The 23,134-nt window shown below is 43.0% G+C and overlaps 1 protein-coding gene across 7 annotated transcripts in view; it reads left to right on the top strand.

Moving 5' to 3' along the window:
- The window catches only part of ABCA1 (ATP binding cassette subfamily A member 1), a 133,155-nt gene that overhangs the window by 14,381 nt on the left and 95,640 nt on the right, over positions 1-23,134 (top strand). For 5 of the 7 annotated variants that reach the window (XM_043452901.1, XM_043452907.1, XM_043452904.1 and 2 more), the window contains 2 exons: positions 5,746-5,910; positions 19,400-19,493. In XM_043452901.1, the coding sequence (XP_043308836.1) occupies positions 5,845-5,910; positions 19,400-19,493 (160 nt within the window). In that variant the 5' untranslated portion in view covers positions 5,746-5,844. Of the gene's footprint in view, positions 1-2,364; positions 3,422-5,745; positions 5,911-19,399; positions 19,494-23,134 lie in introns of those variants that run through there. The other 2 variants (XM_043452908.1, XM_043452905.1) reach the window with 2 other exon arrangements.

The raw sequence follows: 23,134 nt of genomic DNA, 5'->3' as shown, positions 1-23,134 counted from the left end.
TGTGTTCAGAAGAATAAACAGAGTCGTAGGAGGAATACAGCAGTGGGAAAGTAGGAGCAGTTGTTGACAAAGTTACTTCTGGAGAAACCTGGAGGCCAGTTCCAACTCTTGGGGGTGAGTCTGGGCAGGCCCCTTGCTTTTGATGGGCCTTGGCTTCACTGTTAGATTGGGGTGTAGTGGGAGTGGGTCTCCAAAGCTGCAGTGAATTCTTTCTGTCAGCTGGGGGTTGGCCTTGTGCAAGATTGTCCTCTTCTGCTTCGAGGGGCCGACTTCTCAGCTCCAGTGAGAAATGGCAGTTGTGTGGTTCCCAGTGGAGACTGGCCTTTCTTGGAGCAAGCGAGTTGGAGGTTCACTGCCCCTCTGAGATGGAAGCTCAGTGCCTGCAGTGTTCTTGTAGGAAGGAAAAAGACCAACCAACTCTTTGTTACTACACAAACTAAGAGTTTCAGATAGTAGTGAAAACATGTGCAGTTTTGTTCCTTAGTACATTTCTGTAGACAGATTTAATGTTTTGGAAGGGTTGAAAACAGTCACGGGATATAGTTCCTGTTTTCCTTTTAACATCAGTAAGTGGGAAAAAATCCTCCCACCTTGTCTTTTTAGCATGTCTGCTGCTTTCTCTCTCTTCCTTTCTTCTTCTCTCATGTCTCTGAAGCTTATGTGAAGTTCGAAAGGGCTGAACATTTTGGTGAGGATGGGGGTTGGAGGACCAGTGCAGTAGCTGCTGACTGGGGTCATCATTTCCCCCCTTGGCACCGGGCTTCCTGTGAAGCTCTACTCTTTTTTCTTTTGCCACCATTGCTGAGTCTGCCTGGCATTTCATATTTTGGTTTGGGGAAAAGTTAAAAGAATTCACAATCCCAGCTGTCACTTGGTGACCCCTTTGCCAGTAGCATATGGCACATTCTCATTTCACTGACCTAAGGAAAAAAATCACCCACCTATCATTACTCTCTTTGCTTTGCTTTATTTTTCTTCACTATTCTTATCACCCACTGCCTTAACAACACACTGTTACTTGTCAGGTCTTCTTCCACCTTGCTAGAAATTCCATGAGAACACTTTTGTTCACTGCTGAATCTCCGGTGTCTGGGACAGCACCTGCACATGTATAACCACTTGCCACAACCATGGTGTGGAATATTTCTATCACTTAGCGCTCCTTGCAATCTGTCCTCTCCCCCAACCACTGGCAACCACGGGTCTGATTTCTGTCCCCATTGTTTCACCTTTCCAGAATGTTACATAAGTAGGTTCATATTGTATGTAGTCTTTTGTGTCTGGATTTTTTCTCTTAGCATAAGGCTTTTGAGATTTCTCCCATGCTGTTGAATATATTAGTAGTGTGGTCCTTTTTTATTGCTGAGTAGTATTCCATTTTAATTTATTCACTGATTTATGGATCTTTGGATTGCTTCCAGTTTGGACTATTCTGTGTAAGACTTCTGTGGATGTTCACTTACAGGTCTTTGTGTGAACGTATGCTATCATTTCTTTCGGGCAAATACCTAGGACAGGATGGTTGGGCTGTATCATAAGTCTGTGTGTAATTTTACAAGAAACCACCAGAGTATTTAACAAAGTGCCTGTTCCATTTTCATTCCTACAAGCACTGTATGATAGTGCCAGTTGCTACTCATACTAATACTTTAAAATTTAAAAAATTGTAGTAGTTCCAGTGGGTATGTAGTGGTATCTCACTGTGGTTTTAATTTTCATTTTTCTGTAACTAATAATTACTTATTTGAGAAGGTCATGGTTTAGCAGGCTGTGGTATTCTCTAGGTATTTAATAATTTTAAGATATCAGTGGCATTTGAAGTGAAAATTTCTTTTAAAAAATTGGCCAAAGATGTAATTGGTCACTTCCATGAGGTCATACTGTACAAAAAAGATTGGGGTGTGGAAACTATGCTAAATTTTGGCAAAGGGTGATTCACCTGGGTGACTGATGTGGAGACCTGGAGAGGACATGCCTAGTACTTGGCATGAAGGTGGGGAAAAAGCAGGTTTCTTGGCTCCTCTGGCCTTGGGAGGGCCTGCTCCATCCTTAGCTAAACCTGTGTTTGTGGGAAGCCAACCTGGATTCAATGACACTTTCCTGGATATCCCAGGAGTCACCAGCAATCCTCGCGGCTGTCCCCAGTGTGGGGTGAACATAGAGCCCCCTCCCTGGGGACAGTTTGCCTTAATCAGTTCATCAAGCTTGGTAAATCGGTTACCACAGGCCCAGGAGTGCCACCACCCTTCCATCCTGAATTCCTAATTCTCCTGTCCATCTCATAGTTAATTAATTAAGCAAATATTCCCTGAGGGCTTACTCTATGCCTTATACTGTTTTGCATAATGGGGAAAACTGCGGTTAAGAAAGAGAAATGATCCTGTGGACTCAGAAAGTAGCAGAAACGATGCAAAGGGAAAACAGAGGCTGCCGGGAGTGCACCTAGGAGGGGTTTTTAAAGAGATGTCAGTGCAGGGGAGGTATCAGGACAGGATCCTATGGTTGAGGAAGATTCGGCCCAGCTGACAGCGCTGGAAGCAGCCGTTCAGGACAGGGAACATGCAGGAGGCCCAGTGGTGGGAGAGAGGGCTGCCCGTTTGGAGCTGTGAGTAGCTTTCTAGGGCTTGGTTTAGAAAGTGGGGAGTGATGAGAGAGAAGGCTGGAGTCACTGGGGACCCAGCTAAACCAAGGTGAGGACTGCACTTTATCCCCAGGGCAGTGCGGTGCTGACAAAGGCAGTTTTAAGTGGGAGAGTGGCTTGTTTGGGACTTTGGTTGAGTGGCATCACTTTGCTTTCTCTGTGATAAATGGATGGAGGGGGCAAGACTGGAGGCAGGGAGTTCAGGGAAGTGGCTGTTGTGGTCGTCCAGGAGCTGGAAGAGGGTGGCCTATTGACTGGCCATGATTGTGAAGTGGGACGCTTTCCAACCAGTAACTGGAAATGTGCACAGGGGCAGAAATGAGTGTGCTACTAGCTTTGAAGCATTGAGAAATCTAGTCAATACATAGTACGGCCTTCTTTTTGGTTTTGGTTTGTTTGTTTGCTTCCTTGAAAAACTGATGTAGAAATGTCCATTTGGCCTCAGTTACCTGAGCAGAGGATTTGGGCATTGCCAAAACCTCCTCTTTGGATAAAATTGCTCCCAGCAGTGGTCACCATGTTCTGAGGTGGGAGGAGGGAATTATGCAAGAGGCCCAGGGCTATGCCAAGGTGGGTAGGAAAGTGGGGCAAGTACCCAGCGAAGCTGGAGCAAAACCTTCTACCGCTGCACAGGCTGTTTCTTGCTGACGTCTCTGCGTGTCTCCTGGAGGGTCTCTGAAGCTAGGATCCATGTCTGGAAATGCAGAAACCGCACTTTAGGAAAATACTCTCCAAAAAGCTTCCTCCCGGCCGTTCTCTTCTTGTGAACATCCTGCAGAGGTGTGTCTTCTTTTCTTCTGAGATTCTCCACTCAGATTTAGGGGAGTCGGTGTCCTGGTTTGAGCCTGAGGGTCTTTAATACTAGGCCATTCTGATTTCATCCTTCCTACTTTGCCCCTCCTACCTTGTCAGAAACCCATGATGAGTTTGCTAAAAATGCTGCTGCTGCTGCTAAAAATAATGGAGTAGAAAAGAATGTTTGGACAGGAGATAACCATTTCTCTGTAAGAGGTAGGGATGGACCAGAGAAAGAAAAGTGGGGAGGAGGGAGCTCATTTCTTTGCCACTTACAGCGTGCCATATAGTTTGCTGGGGAACTTATATATTTATTTATATTGTCTCATTGACAATTGAATATCCATTGAATATCCTGCAAGGTAGGTATTGTCACCCCCATTTTATACTGAGGGAATTGATGCTCAGAGGGCATAAAGTTTTGGCCAAGGGCACATCGTTGAGAAGCTGCGCCTAATTCCTGTCTAAGCTCTCGTTCCTTTTTAAATGATAAACTTAGTTCCAACCTCCTCATTGCTACTTTGAGGACCTGAGAAGATTTGTGTAGCTTCTAAATCAACTAAGTGATTTCTGGAGAGCACCTTTTGAATCAGGAAAATCCAGCTAATTATTTATTTCAGTGTTTCTGGAATGCAAGCCCTGTCCCAGGCCACTTACAAAATGATTTAGGATTACAAGCACGAAGCTCACAACCAAATTTTGGCTCTCAGCACTCAGAGACCAGCGGCCATCTTTAAACAACAAACTGTGGATGGACACAGTGCTGGTTTAATTATTTTTAGTGAGAATTTTTTGGGGGAGGGACGTCTGTGTTCATCGACAGGTTTGCTGAGCAAATGATAAAGAAAAGAAAGGTCTTAAGGCTTGACTCTTTCAGAGGAATCCCGGATTTGTTGGCTTATCAATGAGTGAATTAAAATACATAATAGTAGAGTCAGTGATTCTTCTCAGACACTGTAGACTGCTTACGTTCCCATTTCTTTTGTAGAAGTTTTTAATCCAAGTCCTTGTGGTGTGGGGGCCAAGAGGGTAAAGTCCTGCTAGAGGTTGACCTTTGCATTGAGGTCCGTTTGGACTCACAGACTTTTAGTCCAGTTACTTAGTTTTGTATCCACAAGCGGTCACTACATTCTAAGCCCTTTCTGCTGTTTGTTCCTCCTGCCTAATCTCCCATCCTCACCTCCATTCCACCAGAGACCACGATGATTAAATGAGCCATTTTAGAGGTAACGTTGGTTTCTTATTTCTGCTAAGAGTTTCTGGGTGTGAAGTGGTGTCAGGGCTTAGCTTTGACCTGTGTATCCCTCCCTTCTCCCAGTTTTTATTTTCTGCCTTTTCTCTAGCTTTAATTTCACTGTGACTACTGGGGTTACTCCATCATTAAATAAATACTGTTGTTGAGGGGCAGTGGGGACACACGGAAGGTTGTATCTCCTGTTCATGAGAGCCGCCCCTTTCCCCAGCATGGCAAATCAGTCCTCCAAGGAGGCATCTGTGACACCTGACAAGGATTAGGTGGGCTCCGTGTGCAGGTGCAGGTGGAGCGAGGCCAGAAGTGTGCATATGTCCAGACAGTGGGAACTTGTCAGTTTCACAGCTGATGCTCTCTGCCTGCCTTGGCTGCCTTGTCTTACTCCATGGGATATTGTTTTCTCTCCACACACAGAACACTTGGGGTTGTCCTCCTTACTTAGGAGCCAGGTGTCCGTGGCATTTCCTTGGTGTTCACTCACAGTCATCTAAGACACGCTGTGACTTTTCAGATTAGGAAACTGCTCTGTCAGTGGTGCCATTTATCATTGGAAGGACTCAACTTTGTGGCGAGATGAAAATGTAGTCTGCAGCAAATTTCAGACAATAGTGTAAGTCACTCCAGGTTCAAGGCAAAATTTATAAATGCTGCTGACATTTTCTGAGCAGGAAGGCATTTTCTTAGAGAAGGGAGGCAGGTCTCTGGGATTCCAGTATGCCATTTGCAGCTCTGGTGTTTTGGGCACATAAGATTGATCGCTTAGGTCTGCCTTCAATTTTTCATTTTTTTTTCAATTTTTCATTCCCAATGGTCTCATCAGTGGAGCTCCAGTGATTCAGATAATAATGACTTACTCGCAGGCTAACGCCAGAAAAGCTCCAGCATGCCTGTTTACCAGAGATCCAAGGCTGGAAGTCGGGGACTCATGCCTTATGGAGAAGTAGTCATGAGACAGAACTGGGTTTTGAGGGCTCAGGTGAGGGGGCTGGTGCAACAGCCCTCACTGGCGTATGGCTTTGCAGCAAAAACTAACATCCCGTCTTGCTTTATCTTTCAGTTAATGACCAGCCACAGCGTCCCTGCTGTGAGCTGCAGCCACTTCCTTCCCAGGCTTCAGGAGCCACACGCGGGCCGCTGTGGTGCTGGCTGAGGTAACATGGCTTATTGGTCTCAGCTGAGATTGCTGCTCTGGAAGAACCTCACTTTCAGAAGAAGACAAACAGTAAGCCTGGGTTTCTCCAGGGGTTCTCCCCTGCTTTTCTTCCTGATTTTGAGTTGGGGGTGAAGAAGGGGGCGGAAAAGAGATTCTTCTTGTTTGTTTGTTTTTTTTAAAAATTATTTTAATTGGAGGATAATTCCTTTACAGTATTGTTCTTCTTGGTTTTCTTAAAGTGATTGAATGTGTCTGGTGCTGGTGGACCCAGGACTGTGTGGGGTCCTGATTTAGCTAGCCCTGCCTCTTATCATAGGAGGCAGATTTGCAACCAGGCGGCGATCATAGCTTTTGTTTGTGCTAGTGCCCAGGCCTAAGTTCAGACCCCTGGAACCTGGCACACATTGCCCCTTGTCCATCTTACTCCTAACTTTTGCTGCAGCCCTAGAGGCTGCCTGGCTCTCCAAGAACTCCTAATGGTCTGGGTGGTGGAGTTGAAGTGAGTTCATGGCCCAGCTCTTAGAGGTCAGAGACTGAATCTTTTAGTATGGACTCTCCCCTTTCAGCTTGGACTGCGAGCCTGGAGGAATACAAAACAGATTTGTTTTATTTCTGTGGAGGGTTCTATGCCATCACTTCTGGATGAGACAGTGATCCTTTCAAGAATCCTGAGAATACCATCTTTAACACTTGGTGAATGATATTTTTCTGTGAGAAGGTACAAGCTACAAGGCCCAGAGATTTCTCTGAAGCTCCGATATCAGCTCTTGACTTCTCCCTCCCTGGACACCCCTAGAGATCCTGTCTGGTCTCCTGCGTTCAGCCGCACCTCTCTATAGTTGACTTCTAAATGTCTGTTTACTGCCCTGCACTTTCCCCTGAATTCTAAGCCTACATCCCCTTTTGGCTGTCCTCATGAAGCTTAACACACCTGCAACAGAAATGACCATCCTCTTTTAGACTCAAAGAGCCAGAAGGGATCTTGGAGATAACTTAATTCACTGTTTCGGAAACTGGCCCTTCTTTAAAAGAGCAAATATGTCAAGGTCTCCTTGTGTTCACCAAACATATTTTTTATTATAATGTTTTGTGAATATGTACGTATGTGAAACTCGATATAAACCCCTTATTCTTATAGACTGTCATGCGAACATATGACCCATACAGATTTATAAATTAAGTGCAAACAAAATTGCAGAACCAGTACAGTTCAAATTAACGCTGTTAATGTAGTAAGGCAGCTGACACTGTTTGAAGCTATATCTGACACTGTTTGGAGGCAGCAGTGTAACTATGGTAGTGAACACTTGTTTGAGTTTGGACAGTCTGTATTACCATGTGCTAATGATTCAGTTGTCCAATGATTTTCCAATTTTTCCAGTGACTTTCGTCGGACATCATTTGTTTTCATTTGGTCCGGTCTCGTCATTCACAAACTGCTTCTGCACCTGTGCCTTTCTCATTAGTCTACTGCAATTATATTGGTGCTAAAGTGAAGTCGCTTGGCCGTGTCCGACTCTTTGCAATCCCACGACTGTAACCTACCAGGCTCCTCCGCCCATGGGATTTTCCAGGCAAGAGTACTGGAGTGGGTTGCCATTTTCTTCTCCAGGGGATCTTCCCAACCCAGGGATCGAACCTGGGTCTCCTGCATTGTAGGCAGATGTGTTTACCATCTGAGCCACCAGGGAATATTGGTGCTAACACAATGGCAAACACAAATAGAAACTTAGACTTGTTATCTTGTGCCAGAACTTGGTTGTAAAGTAGGCATTCAGAAAATCCAGGTATGTTTATTCATATTTCCTTAGATGACCATTGAAATGAAAACACAAAGTGTTTAAAATCCTGACAGAGAACTCATATAATCCCTTATGGAATTATATATATTATTTGTATATATATATACTAGTTTCAGAAACACTGACTATTTTTCAGTCCCTCTTATTGTATGTAGGGAGCTGAATCCCAAGGTCACTTAATGAGAGAGTAGGAACTAGAATTTATGTATCCTATCTGTCTTGATTAATAATGATGATACTAAAATATAGCAATATTACATAATATATAATATAATAAAAGCAAACACTTAGATTTCGCTTCCACGTACTAGGCACTAAAGTGAATTGTTAACTAGATTAATCCTTTTAAGATCCACAAAGTACTGTTGTTTCCTTATAACACAAAATGCCCAGTGTTCCCCAGTGTTATCACTGGGGAACTTAAATCACAGAGAGAATATAAGTAACTTGTCTGAGGGTCACACTGCTAGTCAGGGGCATATGTAGTGTTCAGTTCTAAATAATCTGACTCTAGAGTTGGTTCTCTAAACCACTATGTCAGATTGCTCTTCAGTGGTATTATTATTTATTCTATCTTCAGTCTCAACATCTTGAAGTTTCTAACCTCTTCCTTACCTTTGTGCCTGCCTCCCACGGCTGTACCCAGGCCCTGGTGTTCCCAAGACCTATACATTCATTTCCTAATCTCATTTCTTAGCTGCTCTGTGATCCAGGTCCCCAGTCTCTTCTTAGCATGTTGGCAGCAGCCCATGTGATGGGGAACTGTCTTTGCTGTGCTGTGTCTGTTAGCCAGTGAGTAGTGCAAAGAACTATATCATCTTAACAATGCAAGGTCTCAAGGGTAATCCAGCCCAAACCTGTCATTTTACAGATAAAGCAGGGAAGGGATTTCCCCAAGGTCAACTAAGGAATCAGGAGCACAGGGTCCCAGAACAGGACTTGGGATTGGGCCATCCAGACTGGGCTAGTGTCTGTTAGTCTTGCTGCTTCTTGCTCAATATTGCTTATCAGTTTAAAATGAGCTACAATTAGAGAGATAGGCAGGCTTCATAAAGGGCAATTTTTGGCCCTGTGGCAGAGTTCTTATTGAAGGGGAAGTAAGACATAGCGTCCTGACACAGAAGGACTTTTTTAGATATACACCTACGGTCTGCTAGCTTGTCTGCTTTACCTCCCTTCCTGATTTCTACAGGAAATATGTTTTGCTGAACTAGAAAAAAAAGAAAAAAAGGTGGTTTATTTCAGGTTGCCGAAGTTTAGGTTGTCAGGGTTGGAAAGATCTGACCTGACCCTTGTACAGTTGATGGGGATGGGGTTTCAGGTGTGGGGCAAGGGGTCCAGAGTGGCTCAGTTGTGGAAGTAGCACCAGAATCAATTTCCTGATGGCCCTGGAAGCACAAGTTCTTTTGAGAAGGCTTTGCCTCATCTGCACAGGAGGTTTAATACCCATGGATCTGAAGTGCTGACTGTAGCTACTTCCCAGTCCAAATGGCTTGGATCTATAAATATATTGATTATAGACAGTGAGACCTGTTTAGGGTCTTGGTTCCACATTGTTAGCTCAGGACATGCCCTGCCCTGTAGGCAGGGCAAGGAGTTAGCAGCTCCATGACAGTTCTCACCTACAGTGTACAGAATCCTTGCTTAATTTCCCCCTTCAGAGATCCTGGATGTACTTGCCTGGCTCCATAGCCTGGCACTGGGGATATGCTTAACAAGCATTTGCTCAATGAGGGGTGAATGTGTGAAATGGGCCATTAGTTAATAGATCTTGAGGAGGCGCCCCTGCTAGAGGGGCCACATGTGCAGGGAGACAGGAAGAAGATGTAGGAGCTGGGTGCTGAGCAGTAAACCCCAGAGCAACCTTCTTGAAAGGTGGCCATTTGCTCTTCCACTCTGTGTCCTCATTTGCTAATGAATTTGGGGGCTCTCTTTTCTTGTGCCCCCATTATGCAGACTCATGGGGACCATCAGCCAGGGGTAGCTTTCCGCTGCTTCTATTGGGCAAAGAATACATTGAAAATGAGTTGCATAAGTTGGGTGCAAAGCTCAGTTTGGGTCCAAAGTAACAGTTAACTTGTGTGGGTTGGTGGTCAGTGAGCACAAACAGGGCTTGGGACAGGAAAGGCCGAGGGGCTTCGGAGTTCTCCGGATCCCCATCTGGTTTTAGGCTGAACCAGAGACCAAGGTCCCTGTGGAACAGATGGGACAGAGTATGGCCATATGGCCTTTCTTTTTTGCCTTTGCTGTTAATTTTCTCACTTACATTTGTTTAGCCATGTGGCTGAGGAAATAGATAATTTTATTTTCTGCATATTTTAGAGTATCAATATTTGGGCACTCTTTAGTGACAAGGAATAAGCAATCAAATAAATACAAATTGAGTCCTCATGTAAGAGCCTTTGGAGAATTTTACAGTGTAGATGCAAACTTTCGGCATTCCCTCCCAGCTTCCAGCTTCACCTGATACATTTCTTCTCTGTCCTTAGTCCTGGCCTGGTAGTGCTGGTTCAAATCCAGCTAATAATGCTAATTATTATCTGATTCTAATTCAATTCTAATTCCAGCTTGGCCACTGTATGCCTTAATGGCTTAGGGAAACTCATTTTCCCTGACTTTTAGTTTCCCCTTCTATGAAATGAGAACAGTTAGCACAAATAGGCATTTATTGTTTCCTTTGAATAAATATTTACTAAACATCTACTGCATGTAAGACAGTGTCCTGGGTGTACAGTGGTGAAGCAGACAGGCAGGATCCCTGCCCTCATAGAGCTTACAGTTCAGCCAGAGAAGCAGATATGAAGCATGTTGTCACATACGTAGAAATATCATAGCTGTGGTAAGTGCTATGAAGGAAAAAAAACCTGTCCTACTATGTCAGTTACCACTAGGCTGTGGGTAGGGACCTAATTTAGAATGAAAGGTCATGACATTTAAGCTGAGAGCCTTGGTGTTCAATTCAAGCAGCAGTTAGCCAGGGGAAGAACAGGAGCTCAGCCATCAGGGGCACTGGCTTCCAGGCAGAGATACAGGGTGTGAAGGCCACGTGCCTCATGCATGTCCTGGAGCCAAGGGACAGGAGTGCAGGTGGCACTGAGGGAAGACTGGCTGGGGATGAGATGGGAGTCGGCAGGGTCAGATCATGGAGCTGGCGAAGGACAGCTGAATTTTATGTAATGTGCACAAGGAGTCCCTGAAGTAGGTAGGTCATGATGATGAGGGTCAGATTGTGTGGTCCTTGGCATTGAGGGGACTTGAAGGATGACAGCCTAAGCATACACATGTACCATTTTGTGCTCTGTTTTTGGGCTTCCCAGGTGGCCTTGCCATAAAAAACCCGCATGCCAGTACGGGAGACATAAGAGACTCAGGTTTGATCCTTGGGTTGGGAAGATCTCCTGGAGGAGGGCACGTAGTCTTGCCTGGAAAATTCCATGGACAGAGGAGCCTGAGTGGCTACAGTCCATGGGGTCGCGAAGAATCAGACATGACTGGAGCAACCTAGCATGTATGTTGCATATTTCCAAATAATCTTCATATTATAATAATTATGATTCTTGATGTGTAGGTTGTAGTTTATACTTTTGAAAGTACTCTTGTACCTGTTATCTTCTTGATTTTCACAGCAAGTCTGAGAGGTATTCATTACAATTTCTGTTTCATAGATGAAGGGAATATTGTAAATTAGTACATCAGTAAGAGGAGGGATTGGAAGTTTTTACCCCAAATCTACCATGGGATAATGCCGGTGACATTCCTGGTAGCAATACAGGGATCCGTGCAGTTTTCATTTTATAACCTCGTACATTATTGCCAGCATTGAGATATTTCTTGTGTTTGCCATTATAAGTAAGTTACTATAAGGATTTTATACATATAGCCTTTTCTTATTTTTATATTATTTCCTTAGGCCAGAATCTCAGGAGCATGATTCCTAGGTAAAAGGGAAGTGGCCCTTGACATACATGGTCAAATGTCCTTCCAAAGATCAAACAAATTGAAAAATCCTCTGTCACTGCATGAGGCTTTATAGTTCTGGGAGGGTAGGCCTGGCTTTCAGATTTGTTTTTCCCTTTAGCATTTCTCTGATTTGATCTTTAAGATTTCAGTTTAATTTAATTGAAGTGTGTGTTGATAAGTATTCATTATGATGCTGACAGAGCCTAGAGTGTGCCATTGCTTTGATAAATTTTCTGTTATCTTGGGAAACTCACTGTCTCATGTTTACTTCTTTACCTCTCAGAATAGTCTTCCATATTTTCATCAGTTTCTTTTCCCCATTGAATCCTGTTACCTTATCAAATTCTAAAAGTAGCCTAGTGCTGTTTTACTGTCCTAGGGACATTGGATAACATCTAGAGACAGTGATTGGTTGTTACAGTCCTGGGCAGGGGTGGTTGATATCCACTGGTAGAGGGCAGGGATTCTACCATTCATAGGAGAGCCCCTCACAACCATTATCTGGCCCCCCATGTCAAGAGTTGAGAAGAATGCTCTCTAGAAATGCTTGTGCGTTATATCCCCATGTTGTTGCTGAGGGGTAACGAGAGGGCAAGTCCCCAGAGCACCTCAGTGTAGTTATTTACTTAACCATCAGAATTTTAATTTTAATACCCAATCTGAAACAGGGCTTCTGAGTTTCTGACTTTGGTAAGAAACACCTTTATGAAAACAGTGTTCCTCTCCCTTTCTTCCACTCTGTGGTGGGGACAGGCATGGAGGGAGGTGAATGGGTAACAGAGTAAGATTCAGAAGTGTGTAAACATAGTGTGTGTATAACAAAAGTGTGGGTGAATTTAACTCAGATGACCATTACATCTACTACTTCGGGCAATAATCCCTTAGAAGAAATGGAGTAGCCATCATAATCAACAAAAGAGTCCAAAATGCAGTACTTGGATGCAATCTCAGAAATGACAGAATGATCTCTGTTCATTTCCGAGGCAAACCATTCAATATCACAGTAATCCAAGTCCATGCCCCGATCAGTAAAGCTGAAGAAAGCTGAAGTTGAATGGTTCCATGAAGACCTACAAGACCTTCTATAACCAACACCCAAAAAAGATATCCTTTTCACTATAGGGGACTGGAATGCAAAAGAAGAAAGTCAAGACATACCTGGAGTAACAGGCAATTTTGGCCTTGGAGTACAGAATGAAGCAGGGCAAAGGCTAATAGAGTTTTGCCAAGAGAATGCACTGGTCATAGCAAACACCCTCTTCCAACAACACAAGAGAAAACTCTACACATGGACATCACCAGATGGTCAATACCAAAATCAGATTGATCGTATTTTTTTGCAGCCAAACATGGAGAAGCATGAAACAGTGAGCAAAAACAAGAGCGGGAGCTGACTGTGGCTCAGATCAGGAACTCCTTATTGCCAAGTTCAGACTTAAATTGAAGAAAGTAGGGAAAACCACTAGACCATTCAGGTATGACCTAAATCAAATCCCTTACGATTATACAGTGGAAGTGGGAAATAGATTTAAGGGACTAGATCTGATAGACAGAGTGCCTGATGAACTATGAATGGAGGTTCGTGACATTGTACAGGAAACAGGGATCAAGACCATCCCCAAGAAAAAGAAATGCAAAAACACAAAATGGCTCTCTGAGGAGGCCTTACAAACAGCTGTGAAAAGAAGAGTAGCAAAAAACAAAGGAGAAAAGGAGGGATATTCCCAATTGAATGCAGAGTTCCAGAGAATAGCACAGAGAGATAAGAAAGCCTTCCTCAGTGATCAGTGCAAAGAAATAGAGGAAAACAATAGAATGGGAAAGACCAGAGATTTCTTCAAGAAAATTAGAGATACCAAGAGAACATTTCATGCAAAGATGAGCTCAATAAAAGACAGAAATTGTATGGACCTAACAGAAGCAGAAGATATTAAGAAGAGGTGGCAAGAATACACAGAAGAACTATACAAAAAAGATCTTCATGACCCAGATAATCAAAATGGTTTGATCACTCACCTAGAGCCAGACATCCTGGGATGTGAAGTCAAGTGGGCCTTAGGAAGCATCACTATGAACAAAGCTAGTGGAGGTGATGGAATTCCAGTTGAGGTATTTCAAATCCTTGAAGATGATGCTGTGAAAGTGCTGCACTCAATATGTCAGCAAATTTGGAAAACTCAGCAGTGACCACAGGACTGGAAAAGGTCAGTTTTCATTCCAATCCCAAAGAAAGGCAATGCCAAAGAATGCTCAAACTACTGCACAATTGCACTCATCTCACACGCTAGTAAAATAATGCTCAAAATTCTCCAAGACAGGCTTCATCAGTACATGAACTGTGAACTTCCAGATGTTTAAGCTGGTTTTAGAAAAGGCAGAGGAATCAGAGATCAAAATGCCAACATCTGTTGGATCATCGAAAAAGCAAGAGAGTTCCAGAAGAACATCTGCTTTATTGACTACACGAAAGCCTTTGACTGTGTGGATCACAGCAAACTGTGGAAAATGCTTAAAGAGATAGGAATACCAGACCACCTGACCTACCTCCTGAGAAATCTGTATGCAGGTCAGGAAGCGACAGTTAGAACTGTACATGGAACAGCAGACTGGTTTCAAATTGGGAAAGGAGTATGTCAAGGCTGTATACTGTCACCCTGCTTATTTAACTTATATGTGGAGTACATTGTGAGAAATGCTGGGCTGGAAGAAGCACAAGCTGGAATCAAGATTGCCGGGAGAAATATCAATAACCTCACATATTCAGATGACACCACCCTTATGGCAGAAAGTGAAGAACTGAAGAGCCTCTTGATGAAAGTGAAAGAGGAGAGTGAAAAAGTTGGCTTAAAATTCAACATCCAGAAAACTAAGATCATGGCATCTGGTCCCATCACTTCATGGCAAATAGATGGGGAAACAACGGAAATGGTGAGAGACTTTATTTTGGGGGGTGGTCTCCAAAATCACTGCAGATGGTGACTGCAGCCATGAAATTAAAAGATGCTTGCTCCTTGGAAGAAAAGCTATGACCAACCTAGAAAACATATTAAAAAGTAGAGACATTACTTTGCCAACAAAGGTCTGTCTAGTCAAAGCTATGGTTTTTCCAGTATTCACGTATTGATGTGAGAGTTGAACTATAAAGAAAGCTGAGTGCTGAAGAATTGATGCTTTTGAACTCTGGTATTGGAGATGACGCTTGAGTCCATTGGACAGCAAGGAGATCCAACCAGTCAATCCTAGAGGAAATCAGTCCTGAATATTCATTGGATGGACTGATGCTGAAGCTGAAACTCCAATACTTTGGCCACCTGATGGAAAGCACTGACTCATTGGAAAAGACCCTGATGCTGGGAAAGATTGAAGGCGGGAGGAGAAGGGGACGACAGAGGATAAGATGGTTGGATGGCATCACCAACTCAGTGGACATGTTTGAGTAAGCTCTGGGAGTTGCAGAAGGCTGGCGTGCTGCAGTCCATGGGGTCGCAAAGAGTCAGACACGACTGAGCGATTGAACTGTACTGAACTGAACCATCAAATGTCAGTCTTATTTCCAAGCTATGTATGAGGGCCTACTTGAAGTAAAAATGCTAAGTTTAGAGATGGGGGATGAAATCTGATTTTGATAAGTGCAACCAAAATGGCATTCCATAAGTGGAAGCAGAAGTCAAGTTAGGTTTCTAGAGGGAAGCTATTGGTAAAGAAATACCTGGAACATCTCCCTGTGTTTAGAAGGCAGATTCTGTGTTCAGTGACAGAAACCATTTTAGAAGTTCAGAGTAAAAGTGCATGGGTAGAATTGTGTCTTTTATGAGTTCTCTGGTTTGAGTGCTGTCTCTTGGAGACAGTCTCTTCATTAATACATGTTAGTGTCTCAGCTCAGTAAGGCTTATAAGGATCAAAAATCTAGATACTCTGGTAATGGGGTACATAGTGGTTTAAAACACACCCTTGAGTTGGATTGGTTTTGAATTCTGGCACTATTTACCAAATTTGTATCCAAATTTATTAACTCCTTGAGCCTCATCTGTGAAATGGGATTTATAATAGTATTAACAGGGTTATTTGATGGTTAAGTGAGTTCATCTATGTAAAGGAGTCAGAACACTGATACACGAATGCTAAGTCACTTCAGTTGTCTCTGACTCTTTGTGACCCTATGGATAGTAACCCTCCAGGCTCCTCTGTCCATGGGATTCTCCAGACAAGAATGCTGGAGTGGGTTGCCATGCCCTGCTCCGGGGGATCTTCCCAACCCACGGATTGAACCCACCTTTCTTAACATTTCTTGCACTGGCAAGCAGGTTCTTTGCTTCTAGCACCCCCTGGGAAGCCCTGACTGATGCACCATGGTAAGACCTGTTTAAGTGTTGGCTGTCATTATTATTGTCAGTCTTGTTCTTACTCTTTGCCTAATCTGCTTACACCCAGTTGCTGGGAATGATTTGCAGGATATACTTTGTACTGTTTGCTGTCAGTACCATGGGAAAGATCCATTCTTTTTTTTTTTTTTTTCCCAGTCAATCACCATATTTTGAGCATCGGTTCCCCTGCAGTGTCCTAGATGTGGGACTGCAGAGATGTCCAGGAACCTAAGACTTGATTCATTGAGTCAGATCAGTGCTTTGGAGGGTTGGTGAACACCGGACTCCTTATAAGTGGCTGTCTTGAAAGGTGTATGTCCCAAACGTAGCTCTATGAGAGACAGCATGAGGGGTGCAAAAGCATGTAGGAGTCAGTAGATCTGGGTTCAGACTCTGGTGCACTCTCTTACCAGGCCCCAATCTAATGATACCAGCTACCTCACAGAGTTATTGTGAAAATTAAAGACGAGGTGTATATAAATCCCCGGTACAGAGTAGGTTCTCAATATTGACTGTCACTGTTATAAATCTGTAGGCCATGAGCTCATTTTACCTTTGTGGAACCTGTTGATATGCTTTGATCATGACTTAGTGGGGTTATTTCTCAGCTGAGCCACTGGTTTCCCAAGTTGGGCAAAACTAGCTGTTCCTCTCAACCCTGCCATGGACTATCTCTGTGACTTACCCTTCCTTGAGCTTTAGTCTTGTCACATATAAAATGGAGATGATTATGCTTCCTACATCTCAGGGTTGATTGCAGGATTAAATAAAATAATACATTTATAAGGTGCCTGTTAAGGTACACACTGGACTCTAAATAAATGGTAGCTACTATTTATCCCAAAAGTATACATGGTGGTTTCAGAGCTTCAAGGTTGATGACTATCTTATCTTACTCATACTGTTTATTTAATTTTGATTTTATTTTTTGGAGTTCTTTTCTGAATTTATTCACAGTTAAGCTGCCTTTTAAAAGTTGTACTCCCTTTTGTTAATATTTGTAAGTGATTTTATTTAGCTATAAGCTTGGAATGCATACAATTTTGTGTTCTGCTTTGTTCACTTAATGTTATATGGTTAATAGTATCTGTATTTCATAAACATTGTTGTAATAACTGTATAATGTTAAGTAGATGTGCCATAATTTAATCATTCCCCTATTGCTGTGCAATTAAGTTGTTTCCAATATTTTCCAATTATACTGTCTAAATGGACGAATATCTAAACGCATGTAGCTTTTTGATATTTTAAACTTAGTTCTGTGGAATGAATTCCTAGGAATATTCTTTGGTCAAAGGGGATAAACATATCTTTTGAATACATATGGCTAAGTTGCTTTCCTAAAGGGCTCAACTGACTTACCTTTCCGTCCTTATTGTTTGGTAAACTTCACTTCATTCTCTCACTCCACATACATTTGAAAGCCCTTATCTTGAGGCAGGCTTAGTGAGAAGCAGGTGACACAAGGGGAGAAGCTCCCGCTGTGCCAAGAGCTGATAGAGGCTCAGGGCACCTGGGGAGCCCTCGGAGGGGCCTGCAGCTCAGTCAGTAGAATGTCATTTGTCATTTGGGATTATTTACAGAAATACTTAGCAAGACCAGCCCCATCTTTGGTCTTGGAAATCCCACTGATAGCATGCGTTCTTCCAGAGAAGGACTTATGTGTCTGTTTTTTCCTGATGTGCTATCTAGAGCAAATTATTCCTCATAGTTATATGGTAGCAGTGTTTTTAGTTCTACAAAAAAAAGTAATACATGCTTATTATAGAAAATTTTGAAAGCACTGGAAAGTGTTTAAAAAAAAATCACCCATGCATGTTCTTACCATCCTAGGACATCCACTGCTCTTATCCATGTATTTCCTTCTATAAAGAAGATTTAAAAAAGAATTTAATGTAGAACCGTATCAAAGGTCTTTGGAATCTAAAATACCAGAAATCCAACAACAAATAATAAACAAAAAGCAAAACCAAGCTGAAGCAAGGTTAAATTAATTATGATCTATTCATAGTGTGGAATATCAAGTGGCCATCAAAATCCATATTTTAAGAGAATATTTTATGTCATGGGGAACACTCCCAGTATGATATTCAATGAAAAAGCAAAATACAAAATTACACATGCTGTATAATCTTAATTTTGTAGAGAAAAAATATTATTTATGTATGAATAGAAAAGAAAGACAAAAATATTAATGGAGAACCATTATTAACTTAATTTACTAGGGATTATCTCCCGGAAGTAGGATTAACAGTGATTTATATTTATTTTTTTCTACTTTTTTTTTTTTTAAATTTCAAATTTTTCACAATAAAAATATATGGACTTGGGGATCCAAAAAAAAAAATCTATTGAAAGGAAAGATTTCAGATCTGTGTTTTCTTGGCTTTATGGCTCTGAAGACACAGTTGTAGTTACCGTCATCCACACGAGCCCGAGATTGTTCTGGGCTTTTGGTATTCTTCCTAATTAGAACATCAGAGTCTAGAACTGAAAGGAATGATAGAGGTGAGGCTTCAAGCAGTGGAACTAGTTATCTGAACACCACAGGTTCAGTTAGATTATGTCTCATGATTTCTATCCTGTCCCTATGCTTATTTATCCCCTGGTAGCTCACTGAAGCAGATCTTTCCTTTAGAGAAACCCCATTGCTTTAACCAGTGACTAACACTTACTTATGTTCAGTGGTCATCTAACCCACTGGAGAAGATGGTGACCAGATCGTGACGGATGGGGAAGGCCTTTGCACTCTTCCCGGACATTTCCAGCCCTGGTGGCACACAGGTCCACATGGAACTGAGTGTGAATTTCCATTATCCTTTGGAGCCTTTTTCTCAGCCCCACGGGGGCAACTTCACTTGTGTCTTTAGAGCTGAGCTGGTGTGTATTTAGCACAGCAGTTTGCATAGGCTGTGTTCTTTCACCAAATGGTCATAACATACCTAACACTGTGCTAAGGTTAAGGAGTACAAAGATGAGTTGATCTAGTGCTTGCTTTCAGGGTGCTCATATTGTAGTGAGGAAGCCAGTAACAAAAACACGATTTCAGGGGCTCAGGGAAACTGTTACGGGAGGAGGATTCATGGGTTACTCTGGGAGCACAGCAGAAGGGCTTCCCGCTCTGCCTGAGATTTTAGTAAAGGAAATTGTGCCTGGTTGAGTCTTGAAGGGTGAGTGGAGGTGAGCCAGATGAAGCAGGATGGGAGGCATCTTCCCTTTCTTAGAGAGAACACAGAGGTATGGAATAATAGTAAGGTGTATAAGGTGAGAACTACAAACGGTTCAGTATCATTAAAGCTTAGAGAGTGGTAAGAGAGGCTGGATAAGTAGGTTCATGGTTTAGTTCATCTTTTCATGGATTTCCCAAAACTCAATAGTGTTAGGCACCCATGTTTGTTTAATTCACGTTGCTTTGTCTTATTTTCCCCTCAGTGTCAGCTGTTTCTGGAAGTGGCCTGGCCTCTATTCATCTTCCTGATCCTGATCTCCGTGCGGCTGAGCTACCCACCCTACGAACAACATGAATGTGAGTATCTGAGCATCCCGCCTGAGGCTCACCACTGGCAAGCAAAACTCAGGCAAAGGGCAGGGACTAAATGTGACCTTTCCTGTGGCTCTATCTTTAGGAAACTCGGAAAATGGTTTGGAACAGAACAGCTAGGCTTCCGATTATTTGATAAGGCATCAACTCAGGAAACCATTTGCAGCCCTAGTGAATGGTGATAATAGTAATTATAATAATAGCCGACATCTGTTTCATACATTTTCAATCATGAAAATAAAATAATCTTACTGATAGCTCAGAGAGGGGTGATTAAAAAAGCTCCCTGAGGCAATACCTTAACATCCCTGTCATCTGGTCCCTGCCAGGCGTTTTCACATACATTATGTTTTTATCACTCAGTTGCAAATCATGGAACATATAATTTTAAGCAGCATTTGTGGAGAATATCTCAGATCAACTAATATTATTCCACTTGATTCTCATAACAACCTTGTATAATGGACTTTATCATTGTGATCATTTGCTTTAATTTCTTAATAAGTAAATAGGGACTCAGAAAAGTTCAGGCGCTTGCCTGAGGTCACATATCTATTAAGTGACAGCGATGCAATAAAACTCAGGTCATTTGACTCCCAATCATGTGTTTGGATGATGGCCTTTTCAGTGAGCATAGAGAATACAATAGTGGCTAAGAACACATGCTCTAGATGTCAGGTTACCTGGTTTGAATCTTGGCTTCAACACAGGTAGTCACCTTGGGCAAGTGACTTAGGTTCTTTTTACTGAGCTTACTCATCTCCATAAAAGGGGAATAATGCTTACCCCATATGTTTGTTGTGGAGCTTCCTTGGTGGCTCAGACAGTAAAGAATCTACCTGCAACACAGGAGACGTGGGTTCAATCCCTGGGTCGGGAAGATTCCCAGGAGAAGGGAATGGTTACCCACTCTAGTATTCTTGCCTGGAGAATTGCATGAACAGTGGAGCCTGCTAGGCTATAGTCCATGGGGTTCGAAAGAAGTGACTAACACTTTCATTTTATTTTTTCATGGTTGTTGTGAGTGTTATCCCACAATCTCAATCTTCCTCTCCTGGCTGAGCTTGCTAGATGGATTAATACTGCAAAAATGCCTCAATCTAAAAGATCAGCATTTGTGGGGTAGTTTAACTGGGACCTTTATTCCATGGCCCCAGTGACTTTTCCTGTCATTATCCAGCTCCACTCACAGCTCACCAGCCCCATCAGTTCAGTTCAGTTCAGTCTCTCAGTCGTGTCTGACTCTTTGTGACCTCATGGACTGCAGCTCTCCAGGCTTCCCTGTCCATCACCAACTCACAGAGCTTGCTCAAACTCATGTCCATTGAGTCGGTGATGCCATCCAACTATCTCATCCTCTGTCGTCCCCTTCTCCTCCCGCCTTCAATCTTTCCCAGCATCAGGGTCTTTTCCAATGAATCAGTTCTTCACATCAGGTGGCCAAAGTATTGGAGCTTCAGCTTCAGCATCAGTCCTTCCAATGAATATTCAGGACTGATTTCCTTTAGGATAGATTGGCTTGATCTCCTTGCAGTCCATGGGACTCTTGAGTGTCTTCTCTAACACCACAGCTCAAAAGCATCAATTATTTGGCACTCAGCTTTCTTTATGGCCTCACATCCATACATGACTACTGGAAAAACCATAGCTTTGAATAGATGGACCTTTGTCAGTAAAGTAATGTCTCTGCTCTTTATTATTCTCTCTAGGTTGGTCATAGCTTTTCTTCCAAGGAGCAAGCATTTTCTCTAGTAGCTCAGCTGGTAAAGAATCAGCCCCATAGGTGTACAGGACACAGTTCTTCAGGGAAGTGGTGGGACTGGGTTCACATCTGAATTGTGTTCCCAGTCTGATCCTGTCTTTCAGGGCACATACTGACAGTTATTCATCTGCTAATTTGCTAGTGCACATTATACATAGTCAAGTTAAAAACAAAACAGAACCTGAAAACATTCTACCAGATGTGATTTTCTGATTTTACCAAAAAGGAAAAGCACAATACAATGAAATATATACTCAATTTGTGGTCTTCCTCTGGAATTATCACAAGCAAACAAGGCAGTGTAGTGGAAATCACAGAGTTTAGTATCAGAAAAATTGGGATTTGTTTGGATCCCACTTCCTGGCTCTGTGGCTTGCTGGGATTGTGATCTTGGGCAAGTTGTTGAATTTTGACCCAGATCTCTTTGAATCCAGACCATCCATTCTCAGAAATGTTGTGAAATTCCTATACCTAAGATAAGACTTTTGCCCTCCATCAGTGCAGTTCTTGCAGCTTTACTTCTTGTTCTCAGCCCCTTCTAGGGACCTGGCTGGAAGGGCAGAGAGTTAAGCTGATGCTTGCAGAGGTGTCTTGTCTCTGGGAGCAAGGGGTTGGTATATAATTCTTGCCCATTAATCTTTCCCAGTTTGACCCAGACCCATGAAGATCCTAATCGCTTCCCTGGATCACGAGAGTCCATCATCCCGTGCACCTGATGCCAAATCCTCATCCTGGTTTTGTCTGCAAATCAGATGGGACATGACACCTGGGGAAGGGTGTGCCCACACTCACTGTCAGTGTGCTGGACCAACACCACCCTGCCTTTGGTGCCAGCATTTCCTGGAGGTTAAAAGGGGACAATCCCTTGGTCCTTCGAGTATGAGGAGCAGCTGACTTAGGCAAGGGACCTTGTTTGGTTTTCCTTGAACTATTAACAGGGAGATAAGGGGATTAACTGAGTAAATGCTCAACAGGCCAGAGTCCCTGCAGAGGGTGGTTACAGGGACCAGATCTTGTTTCATCCTTGTTTTGGATGTTGCTTCTCTGGTTGCTATGTGGACAGAAGAAAACGACAGATAAAAGGACCCCAGTATTGAAATGCAAAATGTTGCAAGTCCTGGCTATGGGTGAGCTTCTGGGGAGACTCTGTTAGCCCATTTGCATGAAAATGTAAACTGAAAAAAATGAATTTATGCCTTAGAGGGAGGTGGGGGCTGTGAGATGGAAGGAGTGCTCCTGGCTGGGCAGGAGCTGAGGACGTGCTGTTGTAGGCTGGCCGCCAAGCACTGCAGTAATTCTAGTGGGCCCATTCACTGATCCTTACCCTGTGCCAGGGACTCATACTTTGCCTATAAAAACTCATGTAATACTTACCATGGCTCTGCAAGATGGATTCTATTGTTATCATCATTTTATATATGAAGAAGCTGAAGGCTTAAGGGGTCACTGACTTGACCAAAGTCACTGTTTAGCAAGTTGCAGAGACTGGATGTATATCCCAGTTGGTCTGACCCTAAACCCTGTGAAGCTCTATGGCTCTTCACCACCTAGAGCCTTGGTTCTCAATGATTGTCAACTTTTTGGGGGTCACAGGTAATCCTGAGAATATGATGAGTGCTGGAGCCTCGGACTTTCTGTCACAGGAATCCACACATGCTTGGTCTCAAGTTAAGAGACCCAGGTTCCAGGGCACATTTATCTTGATCTGCTTAAGCAGCTCCATGGCTCATGTCCATGAACCAAACTGTACTTTGATGCCTCTCACCAGTCCCTGTACATGCAGTCCTGCTATTTGTAAGAAGTTCCTCTGTAGTGAAGGGGAAGGAAAGAGAGGAGATGGCCTGCAAGATGGGGCTTGTTGTTT

The sequence above is a fragment of the Cervus canadensis genome, chromosome 30, assembly GCF_019320065.1.
Source record: "Cervus canadensis isolate Bull #8, Minnesota chromosome 30, ASM1932006v1, whole genome shotgun sequence".
Taxonomy (NCBI): domain Eukaryota; kingdom Metazoa; phylum Chordata; class Mammalia; order Artiodactyla; family Cervidae; genus Cervus; species Cervus canadensis.
Note: the sequence above shows the minus strand (reverse complement) of the source record. Positions and strands in the feature narration are given on the sequence as shown.